Genomic DNA, 18,281 nt, shown 5'->3' on the forward strand with positions numbered 1-18,281 from the left:
TGGTATAGGCACTGACTAGTGAGGAGATTGAAGTTTCTAGCAATATCATGCACTGGTGTCTTCCCACTCAGAGCGCGAGTGCGAGTCCCCCAGTCTTCAATTTTATTCGGAGCAGGGAGGATAAATTTCACGGTCTCCCTCAGCGCATTTTTCTGTGCTTTTGGCCTTCCCATGTGAGTATTTCCCTCATTTTTGTTTTTAATTTTGTTTTTTCATTTTTTCCCTCTGTTTTTGACCCTTCAGGTTTTTTCTTTTTCGTGGCTAGCTAGACCCGTTTAGGCCTCTTTTCATAGTCCAAAATTGAGGAATTTAATTTGGCCATGATACTTATCTCAGTGTGCAAGAAGACCCCCAGTGGATTCAAACGGTCTACCCAATGTAATCGTGTGATTTTGGTGATTGATTGACCCCAAGAGTGCAGGCCCATCTTTCTACCAGCATTTTTCCCAAAGCCACATGCCCATCCTGACAAAAGAGTATTGCACACCTTAGATTGCAAACAAATCTTAGCCTTAGACCAAACCATGACCATATCTCTTGTTCTCTCTGTTTAAAAATGCAGTGAGGACACAGAGGGTCCAACAGGAGAGACTTTGGCTCCTCGAAGGCTAATCCATCGACTTTCGCACTGGACGCATCAACCTCAATGGCTGCTAAGACTTCAACAACCACTAGGACTGCACCAGCATCAAGGAGATTTCCACCTCTCTCAACATCGGGCATTCGAAGGTAGGCCCTGGGACAGGTCAGCAATGGACCTGACACGGTGCATATGGGTTCGACATCATCCTCAGCACCAAAGGACAATGGGGCTGAGCACCAGGGGAAGCCCAGGAAGCAAAAATATCAGTCCTCTTTGATGCATGATTATGGGAGCTCCAGGGCATAGGCATCACTGGTACCCAAGAACGCTTCCTCTCTTTGATAGAGGTGCCAGGGTGCAAGTCTCAGAGTAGCCAGGTTCCCACTTCTGTGAATGCGCGATGGAAAGAGAGTAGGATTGCGTGGCCAGTATTCTCAGTGGAGGAGGGTAGTTAGTGGGGTCCCGCAGGGGTCTGTGCTGGGTCCGTTGCTTTTTAATGTATTTATAAATGACCTAGAGATGGGAATAACTAGTGAGGTAATTAAATTCGCCGATGACACAAAATTATTCAGGGTCGTCAAGTCGCAGGAGGAATGTGAACGATTACAGGAGGACCTTGCGAGACTGGGAGAATGGGCGTGCAAGTGGCAGATGAAGTTCAATGTTGACAAGTGCAAAGTGATGCATGTGGGTAAGAGGAACCCGAATTATAGCTACGTCTTGCAAGGTTCCGCGTTAGGAGTTACGGATCAAGAAAGGGATCTGGGTGTCGTCGTCGATGATACGCTGAAACCTTCTGCTCAGTGTGCTGCTGCGGCTAGGAAAGCGAATAGAATGTTGGGTGTTATTAGGAAGGGTATGGAGTCCAGGTGTGCGGATGTTATAATGCCGTTGTATCGCTCCATGGTGCGACCGCACCTGGAGTATTGTGTTCAGTACTGGTCTCCGTATCTCAAAAAAGATATAGTAGAATTGGAAAAGGTACAGCGAAGGGCGACGAAAATGATAGTGGGGATGGGACGACTTTCCTATGAAGAGAGGCTGAGAAGGCTAGGGCTTTTCAGCTTGGAGAAGAGACGGCTGAGGGGAGATATGATAGAAGTGTATAAAATAATGAGTGGAATGGATCGGGTGGATGTGAAGCGACTGTTCACGCTATCCAAAAATACTAGGACTAGAGGGCATGAGTTGAAGCTACAGTGTGGTAAATTTAAAACGAATCGGAGAAAATTTTTCTTCACCCAACGTGTAATTAGACTCTGGAATTTGTTGCCGGAGAACGTGGTACGGGCGGTTAGCTTGACGGAGTTTTAAAAAGGGGTTAGATAGATTCCTAAAGGACAAGTCCATAGACCGCTATTAAATGGACTTGGAAAAATTCCGCATTTTTAGGTATAACTTGTCTGGAATGTTTTTACGTTTGGGGAGCGTGCCAGGTGCCCTTGACCTGGATTGGCCACTGTCGGTGACAGGATGCTGGGCTAGATGGACCTTTGGTCTTTCCCAGTATGGCACTACTTATGTACTTAAAGAGCTCATAGCTCTCTGTGAACAAGTCCGTTCTTTTGAGGCTAGAGTAGCAGACTTGGAGGAGCTTTAGGAAAACAGAGAGGTACATAGAGGAGGCTCACAGGGATGTTGTAGAGAAGTCCCACCTCCAGTCTGGCAGCCCCTGTGCTGCCTTGGAGGACGGGTGGGAGATCTTATAAAAGGAGAGCATCACTCTGGTGAATCTGGAAGTAATTCTGTAGCCAGGACCAGCCCACCATGAGATGCAATATCTTCTTGCACCGAGGATGTCTCTCCAGGAGTTACTGCTTATTAGGCATGTAGATAGCTGGGTGGCTGGTGGATGTGATCGCCTGGTCATTTGACTGCCTGGTGCGAAGGTAGCGGACTTCATGCGTCACCTAGATAGGATTTTAGATAGTGCTGGGGAGGAGCTGGCTGTCTTGCTACATGTGAGTACCAATGACATAGGAAAATGTGGGAGTGCAGATCTGGAAGCTAAATTTAGGCTTTTAGAGGAGTTGTTTAGATTTGTAAGGAACTGATCAACATTCTGGGGAAGGGGGGAGCCTAATCCGGAATGATGGGCTTTAACCAGGGTTGGACCAGGCTGATAGCATCGTCATTTAAAAAGGAGATAGAGCAGCTTTTAAAATAGAACCTGGGGGAAGACAGACAGTCATTCTAAAGCGCATGGTTTGGGAACAAGGTATCTTTCAAAGATATCACCAAAACAGGGAAGATAGGATATCCTGATAGCGAGCTTGCAATAGAGACCGTAGTAGACCAGGTGTCTTTAAATAAACAGCAGACAAAAGATGGCAAATTAACACTGTCAGCTGCTGAGCAAGATATAAATAAGAACAAACAGAGTTTGAAATGTCTATATGCGAATCCCAGAAGCCTAAGAAATAAGATAAGTTAGAATATATTGCACTAAATTAAAAATTAGGTATAATAGGCATCTCTGAGACTGGTGGAAGGAGGATAACCAGTGGGACACTGTCATACCAGGATAGAAATTATATCGTACATAAGTATTGCCATACTGGGACAGATCAAAGGTCCATCAAGCCCAGCATCCTGTTTCCAATAGTGGCCAAGCCAGGTCGCAAATACCTGGCAAGATCCCAAAAAAGTTCAAAACATTCTATACTGCTTATCCCAGAAATAGTGGATTTTCCCCAAGTTCATTTAATAATGGTCTATGGGCTTTTTCTTTAGGAAGCCATCCAAACCTTTTTTTAAACTCCGCTAAGCTAACTGGCTTTACCACATTCTCTGACAACAAATTCCAGAGTTTAATTACACGTTGAGTGAAGAAACATTTTCTCCGATTAGTTTTAAATTTACTACATTGTAGCTTCATCACATGCCCCTAGTCCTAGTATTTTTAGAAAGCGTAAACAGACGCTTCAAATCTACCCATTCCACTCCACTCACTATTTTATAGACCTCTATCATATCTTCCCTCTGCTGCCTTTTCTCCAAGCTGAAGAGCCCTAGCCGCTTTAGCCTTTCCTCATAGGGAAGTCATCCCATCCCCTTTATCATTTTCGTCGCCCTTCTCTGCACCTTTTCTAATTCCACTATATCTTTTTTGAGATACGGTGACCAGAATTGAACACAATATTCAAGGTGTGGTCACACCATGGTGCGATACAAAGGCATAACATCCTTATTTTTATTTTCCATTCCTTTCCTAATAATACCTAACATTCTATTTGCTTTCTTAGCTGCAGCAGCACACTGAGCAGAAGTTTTCAATGTACCATCAATGACAACACCTAGATCCATTTCTTGGTCTGTGACTCCTAACGTGGAACCTTGCAAGACGTAGCTATAATTCGGGTTCCTCTTTTCCACATGCATCACTTTGCACTTGCTCGCATTAAACATCTGCCATTTAGACGCCCAGTCTCGTAAGGTCCTCTTGTAATTTTTCACAATCCTCCCGCGATTTAATGTAACTTTGTGTCAGCAAATTTAATTATCTCACTAGTTACTCCCATCTCTAGGTCGTCATTCATAAATATGTTAAAAAGCAGCGGTCCCAGCAAAGACCCCTGGGGAACTTCACTAACTACCCTTCTCCATTGAGAATACTGACCATTTAACCCTACTATCTATTTTCTATCTTTTAACCAGTTTTTAATCCACAGTAGGACACTACCTCCTATCCTCTGACTCCCCAATTTCCTCTGGAGTCCTTCATGAGGTACTTTGTCAAACGCCTTCTGAAAATCCAGATATACAATATCAACCGACTCACCTTTATCCACATGTTTGTTCACCCCTTCAAAGAAATGTAGTAGGTTGATAAGGCAAGATTTCTCTTCACTAAATCCATGTTGACTTGGTCTCATTAATCCATGCTTTTGAATATGCTCTGTAATTTTGTTCTTAATAATAGTCTCTACCATTTTGCCCGGCACTGACGTCAGACTCACTGGTCCATAACTTTCCTAGATCTTCTCTGGAACCTTTTTAAAAAATCGTTACATTGGACACCCTCCAATCTTCCGGTACCATGCTCGATTTTAAGGATAAATGACATATTACTAACAATAGCTCCGCAAGCTCATTTTTCAGTTCTATCAGTACTCTGGGATGAATACCATCCGGTCCAGGAGATTTGCTACTCTTCAGTTTGTAGAACTGCCCCATTACATCCTCTAGGTTTACAGAGAATTCATTAAGTTTCTCCGACTCGTCAGCTTCGAATACCATTTCTGGCACCAGTATCCCACCCAAATCTTCCTTGGTAAAGAATTCATTTAATCTCTCCACTACGGCTTTGTCTTCCCTGATCGCCCCTTTTACTCCTCGGTCATCTAGCGGTCCAACCGATTCTTTTGCCAGATTCCTGCTTTTAATATACCTAAAAAAAAATTTTACTATGTGTTTTTGCCTCTAACGCAATCTTTTTTTTCGAAGTCCCTCTTAGCCTTCCTAATCAGCGCTTTGCATTCGACTGTTTTTTATTATTATTTTCAGTCGGTTCCTTCTTCCATTTTCTGAAGGAGTTTCTTTTAGCTCTAATAGCTTCCTTCACCTCACTTTTTAACCACGCCAGCTGTCGTTTGGTCTTCCGACCTCCTTTTTTAATACGCGGAATATATTTGGCCTGGGCTTCCAGGATGGTGTTTTTGAACAGCATCCACGCCTGATGTAAAGTTTTGACCCTTGCAGCTGCTCCTCTAAGTTTTTTTTATTCACCGTTCTTATTTTATCATAGTCTCCTTTTTTAAAGTTAAACGCTAACGTATTTGATTTCCTATGTATACTTACTTCAAAGCAAGACATCACAAGAACATGACAACTCCAAACAAATATTAATCACTTAACAGTTCCATGGACAATTACTTAGCAAACAGGTGCGGGGGGGGGGGGGGGGGGTTCAAACCACCTGTGACAGATCTTTTGTAGCTGCATCCAGATGGTAGTGATTCTTATCCATCAGACAGCCCTCACCTTCTTTTTTGCTAGATCTGCACATTTACACAGGTGAGACATTTATTGTAGATGGACACCTCTTGCCCACATTTCAGCCAAATGATAGTGCCCTTATAGTGGAACAATGACTTACATTGAAAGGACTCTAGAACATGTTTTATCTGTACTGTGCAAAAAGGTAACCACATCCACACAGCCCATGATAGCATTTTGTAAGCTATAACCTGTGTGTCACTCCTCTAGCTGATGTTTTGCCAGTAGGGGATGGTGTAAATCATTGGTTAACATTGAGATGCAGGTGATGAGGGAGAGTCCCTCACACCTATAAGATGAGTGGTCATCTTTCACACACATTACTGAGGGAGCCCAAATTATGCGGAAATAGTGTTTGGATATATTAATGACACACAGGTTCCCTATAGTCCTGTCTCTCTAGCTCATCACCCATTATAGGGCATAGGATAGCTTCATGGCTGGCACCCCCCCAGGACTATGTGGTACATTTGTCTCTAATTGAGGTACACAGTGAGTGTGCTGCTTAGCTTCCTTAGCCCTCCTAAGTCAGATAGTAGTTCTGATTTTGCCACCAAATACTAGAGACAATAGCAGCACACCTCATACATAGGTTACATGGAATAGAATAGAGGGCACAACCTCACTAGACTACCTGAGGGGACGAAACATTTTAATACATTACATAAGTATTGCCACACTGGGACAGACCAAAAGTCCATCAAGCCCAACATCCTGTTTCCAACAATGGCCAATCCAGGTCACAAATACCTGGCAAAATCCTGAAAAAGTTCAATACATTTTATGCTGCTTATCCCAGAAATAAACAGTGGATTTTCCCCAAGTCAGTTTAATAATGGTCTATGGACTTTTCCTTTAGGAAGCAATTCAGACCTTTTTTAGCCTGCTAAGCTAACCACCTTTACCAAATTCTCTGGCAACGAATTCCAGAGTTTAATTACACGTTGTGTGAAGAAAACTTTTCTCTGATTCGTATTAAATTTACTACTTTGTAGCTTCATCGCATGCCTCCTAGCCCTAGTATTTTTGGAAAGAGTAAACAAACGATTCATATCCACCTATTCCACTCCACTCATTTTATAGACCTACACTTTCTTGATCCTTACTGAGAGCTACAGTACCAGCCCAACATGATTGGAACCCCAGTTACAATGTAATATGTAGACACCTTACCAGCCTCCAATTGCATTGTCAAACAGAGGTACAGAGAAGGGTGACAAAAATGAGAATAGGATGACTTCTCTATGAGGAAAGACTGAAGCGGCTAGGGCTCTTCAGCTTGGAGAAAGATGGCTAAGGGAAGATATGATAGAGGTCTATAAAATGAGTGGAGTGGAACAGGTGGATGTGAATTGTTTGTTTACTTTTTCTAAAAATACTAGGCCATTGGAGATGTCTGAGGGAGAGATATGATAGAGGTCTATAAAATGAGTGGGGTGGAATGGGTGGTTCCCATATTTATTTATTTATTTGGATTTTGCTAATACATTTTTCAGTAGTAGCTCAAGGTGAGTACATTCAGGTACACTGGGTATTTCCCTGTCCCTGGAGGGCTCACAATCTAATTTTGTACCTGAAGCAAAGGACAGTTAAGGTCACAAGGAGCAGCAGTGAGATTTGAAGTAGCCACCTCTGGATGTCCCTGACCAGTGCTCCAACCACTAGGCCACTCCTGTCATGTTCATGCTTTGCCTACCCCCTTTTCTCTTCCACGGTCTGGTACTTCTCTCTTTTCCTGTTTCACTCCTACTTTTCAGGAGTCTTTTGAAGCCTGAGGGGTGTGTTTTACAGTTTTCAATATACTTTTCCTAGTTTTCCACTTGCTTTACTTCTATGTTAAAGATTTTTTTGTGTTTCTATTGCCTCCCTTGCCTTTGCTTGTGTTCTCTCTGTTCATCCCTGACTGTCTCCGCATGACATTTCTGTTTGCTGTTTACTCTTCTGCTTTTTCAATATGTAAGCTAACCTTATCTTTTTCACTTGTATGTGGAAACAAAGAGTCATAGCAAAGGACATCCAATACCAACACAATAGATTTGCTGAGAAGTGAACTAATGGATAAGACAATTGCCAGTACAATAGTAGCTAGTCCTCAGTTGTTGTTGTTTTTTCAGGCAAGCCCAGAATCATCCCATTTAAATAAATTTTTATTTCTACATAGCAATCTAGGCATGTTTTTTGAAATCTATAAGAGGCCATCTCTCTACAGCAATGCATCTGAGTCTTGCAGATGCCAAAGGACCCTATGGTGGTTATTTTTATATATAAGATATGGTTATTTCAAATATAAAGAAAACAAACACAATTACCTATATACAATCTGTCTTGCTATATATGTGTATACATCTTTCCAGAGATATATGTTTATACCTAAAGTAGTATAAAACCTGTACATATATGGAATAAAATAATAATATAGAAAAATCAATTACTATTCTCTGCTACTGAAACTTAGGAAAGTGAAATTTAATCATACCTGTTTATTTCCTTTCCTTGAATCCTGCTAGACCAGTGGGTTGTGTCCCCCTAGCAGCAGATGAAGGTAGAGAAACTAAACTCTGCAAGTGACCTCACTGGTATAAGGGCCAGGTGCACCTGGAATCCTTCAGCACGTTAATGCCAAAGAAGCACTATGTGAAATAAAGAACTCAACATCTGAGACCCTTTAGGGAAACACTAAAGAATATACTAACAAACTCTGTACTCTATAAACTATATATAACAAATAGCAGAAGTGAGAGCAGACAGAGCCCAGAAAGAATCCCTAATGCAGAACTCTTCCAGTGTGGACCCTGGACTATTCTAGTAGGTTTTAAGGAAAGAAGATTAACAGGAATAAATACATTTCACCTTCATTTTCATCCTGCTAGACCAGTCCAGATGATAGGAGATACAAAAGCAATACCTCATTAGGTGGGGGAAGACAAGGCCCCCTGTATCACAGCTCTGCCAAGGCTACATCACCCATGGCTAGAACATCAATCTTGTAATGCATCACAAAGGAACTTAACGATGACCAAGTAGTTGCTCCACAAATGTCCTCAGATGTAGCCACCTGGGCCTCTGCCCAGGAGGTTGCCAGTGCTTATGTGGAACCTGTGCAGTCTCCAAATGGAACAGCTTTCTAACAAAAGATGCAGGCTGCCTTGATCGCGGCCTTAATCCAGTGTGCTATGGTGGACTCGGAAGCAGCTTCCACTTTACACAGACCCACTAGACTGGTTATCCACTGGTACTTAACTGGATAATATCACTGAATACCGTCTCTGGATATTGAGAAACTGGCTAAACTAGGGGTGGTCCAGGGGCATAGTTCGGGTAGATATTCAGTCCGCTAACTGGCTAAGTAAGCAGATAAATTAGGTCAACCTTTTTGCTGTCCTAATTTTATCTGCTGAGTTAACCAGGCACAGGTCTGAATATTGGCTGGTGCCTGGTTAACATCCAGGTTGCCACACTTACCTAGATATTCAATGCTAAAGGCCAGACATAGCTCGGCATTGAATATATGGGGTTAATTCAGTCTGTAACAGTAAGTGGCTTACAAGCCACTTGCCACTGCAGACTGAGTATCAGGCCGAAAGAATCTGTCAGATGTCTGGAAGGAATTTGTAGCCTCAGGATATGGCAAGAATATTCTACAGACATAAAATTTTTGGAGCTTCCATGTAGAATCTGATTCTCCCATTCCAAAAAGCCAGGCGCAATACCACCTGCTTTACATAAAAAGAAGAGAGTGGTTTAGCAAGTTTAATAAACCATAAGTTGAGATCCCACTGCAGCACATCCATGTGCACTGCCAGAGATTCCTTACACTTTGCCCCTGAAATAAGACAGGGCTGCCACATGGACTTTCAGGGAGTTATAGGTCAAATTCTACTCCAAACCTTTCTGCAGAAATGTAAAGAACAGAGGACAAATCCACTTGCTGTGGAGAAAAACTGTGCTTGGTGCACCACTGCTAGAAGATCTGCCACACTTAGACAAATGGGACCACTGCCAGCATACCTCATCGAATGGGAGCATGGGCTAACACTTGGGGCTTTGGAGGGTTGAACCTCTTCAAGCTCAACTGTGGCCCAAACCTCAGGAGCAATGCTGGCCAACAGACTTGACAGCAAAGGATGGAAACTGCAGACTGCACCCTAGAAAGTTAGGTCTATCAAAGCAAACTTGCTGGAAGTAGAGAAATACTGAAGGGTTCCAGGCTGCACCAGCCCTTATACTGGTGATGACACTGGAAGAGTTCAGTTTCTCTGCACAATCAATTGATCTGGACTGGTCTAGCAGGGTGAAAACATTTGACCCACTTCAGTTTGTCTTGTATCACTTAAAAACTAGTTCTTCTGGGTAGAAGAAATGCTGTTACGCTTTGGAAACAACAATCAAATTACCTGAACTGGTGCAAACTCCATAGGTGAGCTTTTACCTGTAGGCTCTGCACCAATAATCTAAGCAAAACTATGCACATTGGAAAAAATACCCAGAGATTTGTATCAGCTTTTTCTGAGGGTAGCTTTTATGGTCAAAACAATGTATGTTCATTTGAAACTCCAATATTAGATGTACTACTGCACCCCTCACCCCCAACCTTGCCTATCTCCTAGTAGTGCAGATAAAGGTATGCATATCGTTGAACTTGTACAATTTTACCTGCATTGTGGGTGGGCAAATTTTTAAACGGCCACTACTGCAAGTAAAACACTTCTTTACCTATGGCTTTGAATAGTCCCTTCATTGTATGATAAATATATACTTATGTGCAATGTTTGAAATGACAATGTAAGTTAAAGCAAAAATACACGAAACTTTAATCTCTCTCCACCCAAAAATTCAAATAATATGGATTCCATATTAAGCTGTGTATTTTTCATCTCCTTGATTCTTCATTTTGTGGTAATGGAGATAGTCATTGTGCAGTTCCTTAAAAACCTCTCTGACACCCATCTGCAAGGATGCATTTAAGAACTTAATGTCATTTATAATGCAAAGGTCCAGAATGTGGTACATTCCTTCTGTCAGATGTTTCTTCACAGCTGGGTGCAATGTCACCTAGGAGAAACACCAAAAACACATCCATGATAATACTGTTAAGACCAAAGGTACAAAATACCCCCCCCCCCCCCCCCCCAGCCATCTTTCCATCTAAAATGTCTGATCCGAAGGTCATTAACACTGTCATAAATCATTTTATATCTGCCTCCAGCGGCGCGTACCCCGGATATTCAATGCAGAGCCATTTCCAGTGACTGGCGTTGAATATCTTTGGGGGGAGGGGGGGGGGTTCGGCCAGCTTTAACTTAACTTGGCTATGTGAATGTTCAGCACTGGCTGGTTAAATTAAATAGTGGGCAAAGACAGGACTGCTATTTAGGCGGTCCGATTTGCCCGCTAAACTTAGCCAGCCAGCACTTGAATATTCATGATATAGCCGGTTAGCTGCTATGTTCTAAGATTCAGTGGAGATAACTGGCTATCTTGCACTGAATATCAGTGCTTGACTGTCTAAGTATTATTTAACTGGCCAGGAGCCAATCCTGGCTGGTTAAATAGCGCTGAATATTGGGCCCAGTAAGTTTAGCACATGCCTATCAGCAAGATCATTTTTTTTTTCTGTCAATAAAGAATGGTGCTTTAGTGCAAGACCAAAATATTAAAGGAACTCGATCTGCTCTAACATGTCTACCTAAAATTAAGGCTGCCTCTGCTTTTTCTTTTCTTTTTTTCCCCCACTTTACTTTCCACCAATTAACAGCTTCTGGACAAAGCCAGATACAAAAAGAGAAAATTTAGAACAAAAAAACCTACCCACCCCTCACAGCAAAGTACTATGACTACTAATAATTTCTATAGCACTACTAGACGTATGCAGTGTTGTACATATAATAATGCAGGCACTTTCTCTGTCCCTAAAGGGTTCACAATCTAAGTTTTTCTACCTGGGGCAATGGAGAGTTAAGTGACTTGCCCAGGGTCACAAGGAATGGCAGTGGGAATTGAACCCATGTTGCCAGGATCAAGGCCTCCTGCACTAACCATTAGGCTACTCCTCCTCCTAAGCCTTCAACCAATCTGTCCTAATCCCCTCCCCCTAACCTGTGGTGGTAATTCCATAAAGCAGGCACCTCCTTGTAAGCTTCCTGATGCTGTGTGGGGAACATCCTATCTTAAAACCCATGTTCCATTATAGAATACTAGCATAACTCTGCATTGGTGTTCTTTATATTTAGGCACCCTCAGATACGCTAGCCTTAGAGCTGGAATAACTGAGTATGCATAACATAATATTCTTTGGCATACATGTCCATGTCCTGCCCACATGTACGTCCTCCTTGTATTTGCACACTATAGCACTATATAGTACGCTATAGTCCTTAGGGCACTTATGTGTGTAAGGCCTATTTTTGGCATATATGTGCATACAAATGGAAGCTTAATCTCAGGTGCCTAGTTATAAAAGTTGACAGATGAAGGGCAATTTTATAAACTAAGAATCACTGATGTTTTTCTTTGAATACACAATTGCCAAGGTTTCAAAGGGGGCCCAAACTTTTTCAAAAGTACCACGGTATCAAGGGATATACTAGTTAACTTACTCAAGAAATAAACAATCCACAGCCTCTGTGTGAGGGAGTCTATAGGACATTGCTACTTCTCCTTAAGGATACTCCCGCACAGTGTCAGAACCATCTTAAAACCCACCCGAGGGGGAAGTGACATGGGAGGGATGGAGCCAGGAGGGCATGGTCCAGGAAGTATAAAAGCCTGGGGCATAAGCTAGGCTAAGGAGGCCCAGAGGGAAGCAGTGACACTCCACTGCATATGCCTTCACCACCTATGTATGAGCTGTAGGTTGTTTGACTTGGAACCTTGCAATTTGGTACATTTCACCCAGTCGGTCGCAGGCCAGCCTCACTGAACTGCTAACAATTGAACTGATAACTCTGGTGAGCCAGACTAGAGCCCAGAAGTGCATGTTGCATGCTGTGGCCTTGCAGGAGCAGGACACAGAAGGACATTCTTGTATGAAAGGACTAGTTTTGTGTTCACTTTTCTTCTGTACCTGTGAATTGGACAGGACTCCTACCTGACATGTTCAATAAAATATTATTTTTTTCACCTTAAACCCACTATGTGGCTCTGGTTTATCATGTATCCTGGGCCCGCCCTCATTCACATTACCACACTCTGCTATAATACAAGTCAGTATCTTCAATGACCACATATTTCTGACCATTTCATACCATACCACTAATATATCTGCCCAGAAGAACTTGAAGGCATGCTAGTCCTCAGTCTCTGGTAATCTTAGCAAAAGAAATACCTCAGGTGTTAGTGTGAGGCACACAGTAGTGACCTAACGGAGAAGTTCAGCACACAAAACCCAATAGGATTTGACCATTAGTCAATTCCACCACATATGTAACAAAGTTCCCAACTGACCACAGCCCTGCCAACAGGGGCCAGTGGATACATCCTATGTAGCTACCATAGCATAATACACTAGTGATATAAAAGCTTAAACCCATTTCCACTAAGTTTTATGAATATATTGGAATACGTCCTCCTCCGTCTCTTTCTCCCAAACCTTTCCACTTCCCATTCTACATTTTGATTTATCTGTGGCTTCGGTCTCTAATACCTTATACAACTTTTATAGCAATCCCTGCTGTCTAGCTCCTCACTTTATAACTACCTCAAAAGGGGTTGGATCCTGTTTCAATCTTTTCCTGTGTGGAAAGCTCGAGAGTAAATATCTAATCTGGAGATACAAGTAAAAATACTTCCTAGGGAGATTAAAGCTTTCCTGTAAGGAATCAAAAGTTCTATGCTCTGGTCTTTTCAAAAGGTAAAGTCCCAACTAGGGGCCCATGTAACATTAAAATCACTAAAAACCATAATGTCCCCTCCCTACCCCAAAGCTTACCCTCCAGCTACCTTGAGAATCTCTTCTAATTGATAATAGGCACATAGACAGAGGAAACATTATGCTTTGTGACATCAGACAACTACCAAATCTCCCCCTGCAAGTTTTACCAGTAAGTGCATCTCCTAGAATAAGCAAATAAAAGCAGAGAGGTGAATGCCTCCTTTAGAAGAGACTGCCTTTTATAGGAAAAATTAAGTCCCTTAGAATTTATGGAAACTATAGTTACACTATTCCATATAATTTCTCCAGTATACTAATATTATCTCAATAGGGTCCCGAAACCCTCCTCCCAAAATAGCTCATCACTTACTCTTAAATACCACTGTAAATCCACCCCACAATCTGTCTTCTCCACACACCTTCCCAGCCCCCTCCCTCTCCCCCTCCCAATTTGCTCTTATCTTCTTGCTTATTGTGGCCTGTCGCATTTTTGCTGGTCTGTACTAGAAATTCTCTGCAGCACAGCTTAATCTTTGGTGGATTTAGGCATTTGCTCTTTTTTCATCCATCGCAGCCTCTACAGTGCTGCAATGGCCTCCATCCATGAGTGCGCTTGATAAGCCTTCTCTTCTATCATGAAGGTCAATGTGAATGGATGAGCCCACCTGTACAGCACTTTCTCTTGCCGCAATTTAGCAGCTTTCTCCTGTTGCACTAAGTATTAGGGGCAAGGTCCTGGAGTATCTCAAACTAGTAAGAGTCCTAAATTAATACTCGCATAGCTTTAGCTTTAACAGCAATGAATTCTTTATCTTTGTAACTATGAAAACACACAATTAAGTCCTTTGCTAAATTCAGTCCTGGAGCCCACAATGACTGGTGCACACACTAAATTTTAATGTCTCTGCCCTCCTTGGAAGCTGAAGAGAGTTGCAATAATCTGTTGAACTACCGCCTCACAGTTCACATATTCCAGCCCCGCCGAAACATCCTGGAATCATAGACTACACCTGTGGCTTCTATTTTCTAGATCAGGAGTACTCAAAGGAGTCCCACAAGCCAGTTGGGTTTTCAGAATATCCCTAATGAACAGGAAGTAACCTGTTCCGGGGCAGAGGGAGCACGGAACGAGCGGAGCAGACAGGAGCGTGGCACCCCCCCAGGGGTGTGCACCCGGGGCAGACCGCAACCACCGCCCCCCCCCCTAGGAACGCCACTGGAATGAAGGAAAACGTCCATCCGCCTGCTGGAGATAAAAAAAATATTAACTGGGCAGCAGCATGACATCACATGTGCCACTTCAGTTCAGTGATCTCTATTTCCACCTGCTGGTAGATGTCTGGATTCATCTGTTGTTGGCGCTAAGGAAAGTGGTCTTTTTCCAAAAATTTACTTTTCATCACTGGGGTAACAAAACTGGCAAACTGCTAACCAGGTTAACTCGCCTTTGCAAAACAAAACGTAATTACCAAAATCAGGGGCAAAAAAATGACTTGCCAATCAGTTTGTGCTTTTCTATAAATCATTATACTCTGTCCAACCACAAAATGAGGATGCTAGGGGACAGCTTTTTTCAAAATTTGAAAATCCCAAAAATGTCAGAACAACCAGGGCAGATGCTGAACGCCACAATCGTGCTAGAGGAAATTGCTCGGGTGATTAAGGCTCTAAAGCTTGCCAAATCACCGGGACCTGATGGTTTAGGACCTGAATATTATAAGATTATGCAGGATGTAATAGGGACACCATTACAACACCTCTTTCAAGGCTTGCTTAAGGAACCCTGTGTGGACCCCGAGCAAAATAAAGCCCACGTAGTCATCTTACCTAAACTGGGGAGAGCGCTAGACCAGCTAGGCTCATACTGACCCATCTTGCTGCTTAATCCGGACAATAAATTATTAGCCAACATTCTGGTAGTGAGATTGAATGAATGGTTTTTTACCTTTGCTCATCATAAAGATCAGGTAGTGATTGTCCCAAGATGATACGCATCTACGAATTTATTTAAGGTGTTAGTGGTGATGCAGTTGAAGACAACCCCTGAAGACAGAGCGATGATAGTGATCCTAGATGTTGAAAAAACATTTGACATGGTGTCTTGGAGTCACTTGTTCCAGATATTCCCACAGTATGATATCGAAGGGGACTTTGTGGCTTGGGTGAAGACCTTGTATAGGTGCCCCACTGAATGTCTGCTTATCAATGGTCGCCTTATTCCAACTTTTCAGATACAGAGGGGAATGCGACAGGGTGGCCTGCTTTTGCCTTTATTATTTTTGCTGTCCCTTGAGCTTCTAGCAATAAAAAATTGGGCGGAGGACCTTGAAGAAGGCCTTAGGGTTGGACCTTGAATTTTGCAACAATATGTTTGCTGATGACATGTTGCTCTATATGAATTATGCTGATACTATACCATGAATCAAGTCCACAATAAACTCATTTGGTAATTTTACAGGTCTCAAGATCAATTATGATAAAACCGAAGCTCTTCCACTACGTGCACGAGCCGCAGACACATGGTAGAAAACTTTGGGGGTAGGATTGATCAAAGGCAAACTCAAATACCTGGGTATTATTTTTAGTCTCATTTATGCTACCATGTATAGATACAATGTTACAGATGTTATTGGGAAAATAGGGTAGTTGTGCCAAAAATGGAAGCATTTCCCTTTGACACTTCTGGGATGGACAGCGCAGGTCAAGGTGATACTGATACCGAAACTACTGTACCCATTACAAACCATCCCCTTGTGAGTAACTATGAAGGATGAAAGGTAATTCTGGTGCACTATTCTATCCTTCCTGTGGAATAACAAATCAGCAAGAATTAGCCACTCCAAATTGACTCCACCCAAGGAACAGGGAGATCTTGGTTTATCAGATTAACGCTTTTATAATGCAGCAGCCTTGTTCAGATGGATTCATGAAGCCATCACCTCCCCTAGGAAATACTCTTGACAACTGGCCTTCTTGATAACTGCACTGAACCAGCTTCCTTTTCAGCATATATTCATGGATTGGGCCCTGAACACTCCCCTATAGTTTTACAACTGTTTAGAAGAGCGTGGAGGTGGTGGCAAGTAAGAGAGTCTAAACCTGTGGAGGAGTCCCCTTTCCTCCTCATCCAGAATAATCTGAACTTTGGTGTTCCAATTATGGGGGTGGGGGGGTAGCATTACAATAGGTAACATCCTGAGTGTGGAAGGCAAATGCCTACTTTCTCACAGATTCAAAAGGCTTGGTCCTTGTCACCCACTCACTACTTTCGTTATATCCAGTTGAGGCATTATATCCTTACTACTGGTAAAATGCTCCCCACCATACTGATACTTTTCAATAAACTTTCATACTGGTATAAAGTGATCAGGGCACACCAAGCCCACACACTTACAAGAAGTTGCCGACTTCATGGTCCCAAGAACTGCAGGTGCCCAAGACCGTCCCAGACTTACACACACAGGGCTTGTCTAAGGGTCAGCTTAAATTCCTCTCCACTGCAGTTTAGTTGGTCAAAAAGGTAATCCTCCAGTTTTGGCCCTTATCTGAGGATCCTCCTTATGTTAGTTAGGTCATCCAGATGATAATACCACAGCCTCTGCATGATATGCTTTCTTTCTTTCTTTCTTTATTTATTTATTGCATTTGTACCCCACATTATCCCACCTTTTTGCAGGCTCAATGTGACTTTATTATCTTTTAATCTTTAAGACCAAAGGTTCTGTGTGCTTTCAGACTCTCCCACATGGATGTACATCCGCTCACTTCTAGCACAACTCTTTATTTATAGTCAGTTATTGTAATTAGGATAACAAGCAAGGAGTGCTCTTACAGAGCTTTAAATACATTTCAATTTGAAGACTAGGCGTCCAAATGGCAGATGAAATTTAATGTGGACAAATGCAAGGTGATGCACATTGGAAAGAATAATCCGTATCATAGTTACCTGATGCTAGGGTCCACCTTGGGGGTCAACACTCAAGAAAAAGATCTGGGTGTCGTTGTAGATAATACACTGAAATCTTCTAATCTGTGTGCAGCGGCGGCCAAAAAAGCAAACAGGATGCTAGGAATTATTAGGAAAGGGATGGTGAATAAGACCAAAAATACTATAATACCTTTGTATCGCTCCATGGTGCATCTGCACCTTGAGTATCGCGTTCAGTTCTGGTCACCATATCTCAAAAAAGATATAACGGAATTAGAAAAGGTTCAAAGAAGAGCGACTAAAATGATAAAGGGGATGGAACTTCTGTCGTATGAGGAATGGCTAAAGAGGTTAGGGATCTTCAGCTTGGAAAAGAGACGGATGAGAGAAGATATGATTGAGGTCTACAAAATCCTGAGTGGTGTAGAACGAGTAGAAGTAAATAAATTTTTTACTCATTCCAAAAGTATAAAGACTAGGGGACACTCAATGAAGTTACATGGAAATACTTTTAAAACAAATAGGAGGAAATATTTTTTCACTCAACAAATAGCTAAGCTCTGGAACTCTTTGCCGCAGGATGTGGTAACAGTGGTTAGCGTATCTGGGTTTAACAAAGGCTTGGACAAATTCCTGGAGGAAAAGTTCATAGTCTGCTATTGAGACAGACATGGGAAGCAACTGCTTGCCCTGGGATTTGTAGTATGGCGTGTTGCCACAATTTGGGTTTCTGCCAGATACTTGACCTGGCTTGGCCACTGTTTGGGAAAAAGGATATTGGGCTAGCAGGACTATTGGTCTGACCCAGTATGGCTACTCTTATATGACATATATTATGCTCAAATGTCTGATTGGTTGGGTATTCTTTCCAGAGGGGATGGGAGATTTGGGGTACCAGGGGT

At 42.4% G+C, this 18,281-nt stretch overlaps 1 protein-coding gene across 1 annotated transcript in view; it reads right to left on the reverse strand.

The window, feature by feature from the left end:
- Positions 1–10,368: 10,368 nt before the first annotated feature.
- URB2 (URB2 ribosome biogenesis homolog) overlaps positions 10,369–18,281 on the reverse strand; it is a 117,835-nt gene continuing 109,922 nt past the window's right edge. Inside the window, 1 exon segment of the mRNA XM_030196475.1 lies at positions 10,369–10,633. Within this exon segment, the coding sequence (XP_030052335.1) occupies positions 10,436–10,633 (198 nt within the window). The 3' untranslated portion in view covers positions 10,369–10,435.

Source organism: Microcaecilia unicolor, chromosome 3 (assembly GCF_901765095.1).
Source record: "Microcaecilia unicolor chromosome 3, aMicUni1.1, whole genome shotgun sequence".
NCBI classification, from domain to species: domain Eukaryota; kingdom Metazoa; phylum Chordata; class Amphibia; order Gymnophiona; family Siphonopidae; genus Microcaecilia; species Microcaecilia unicolor.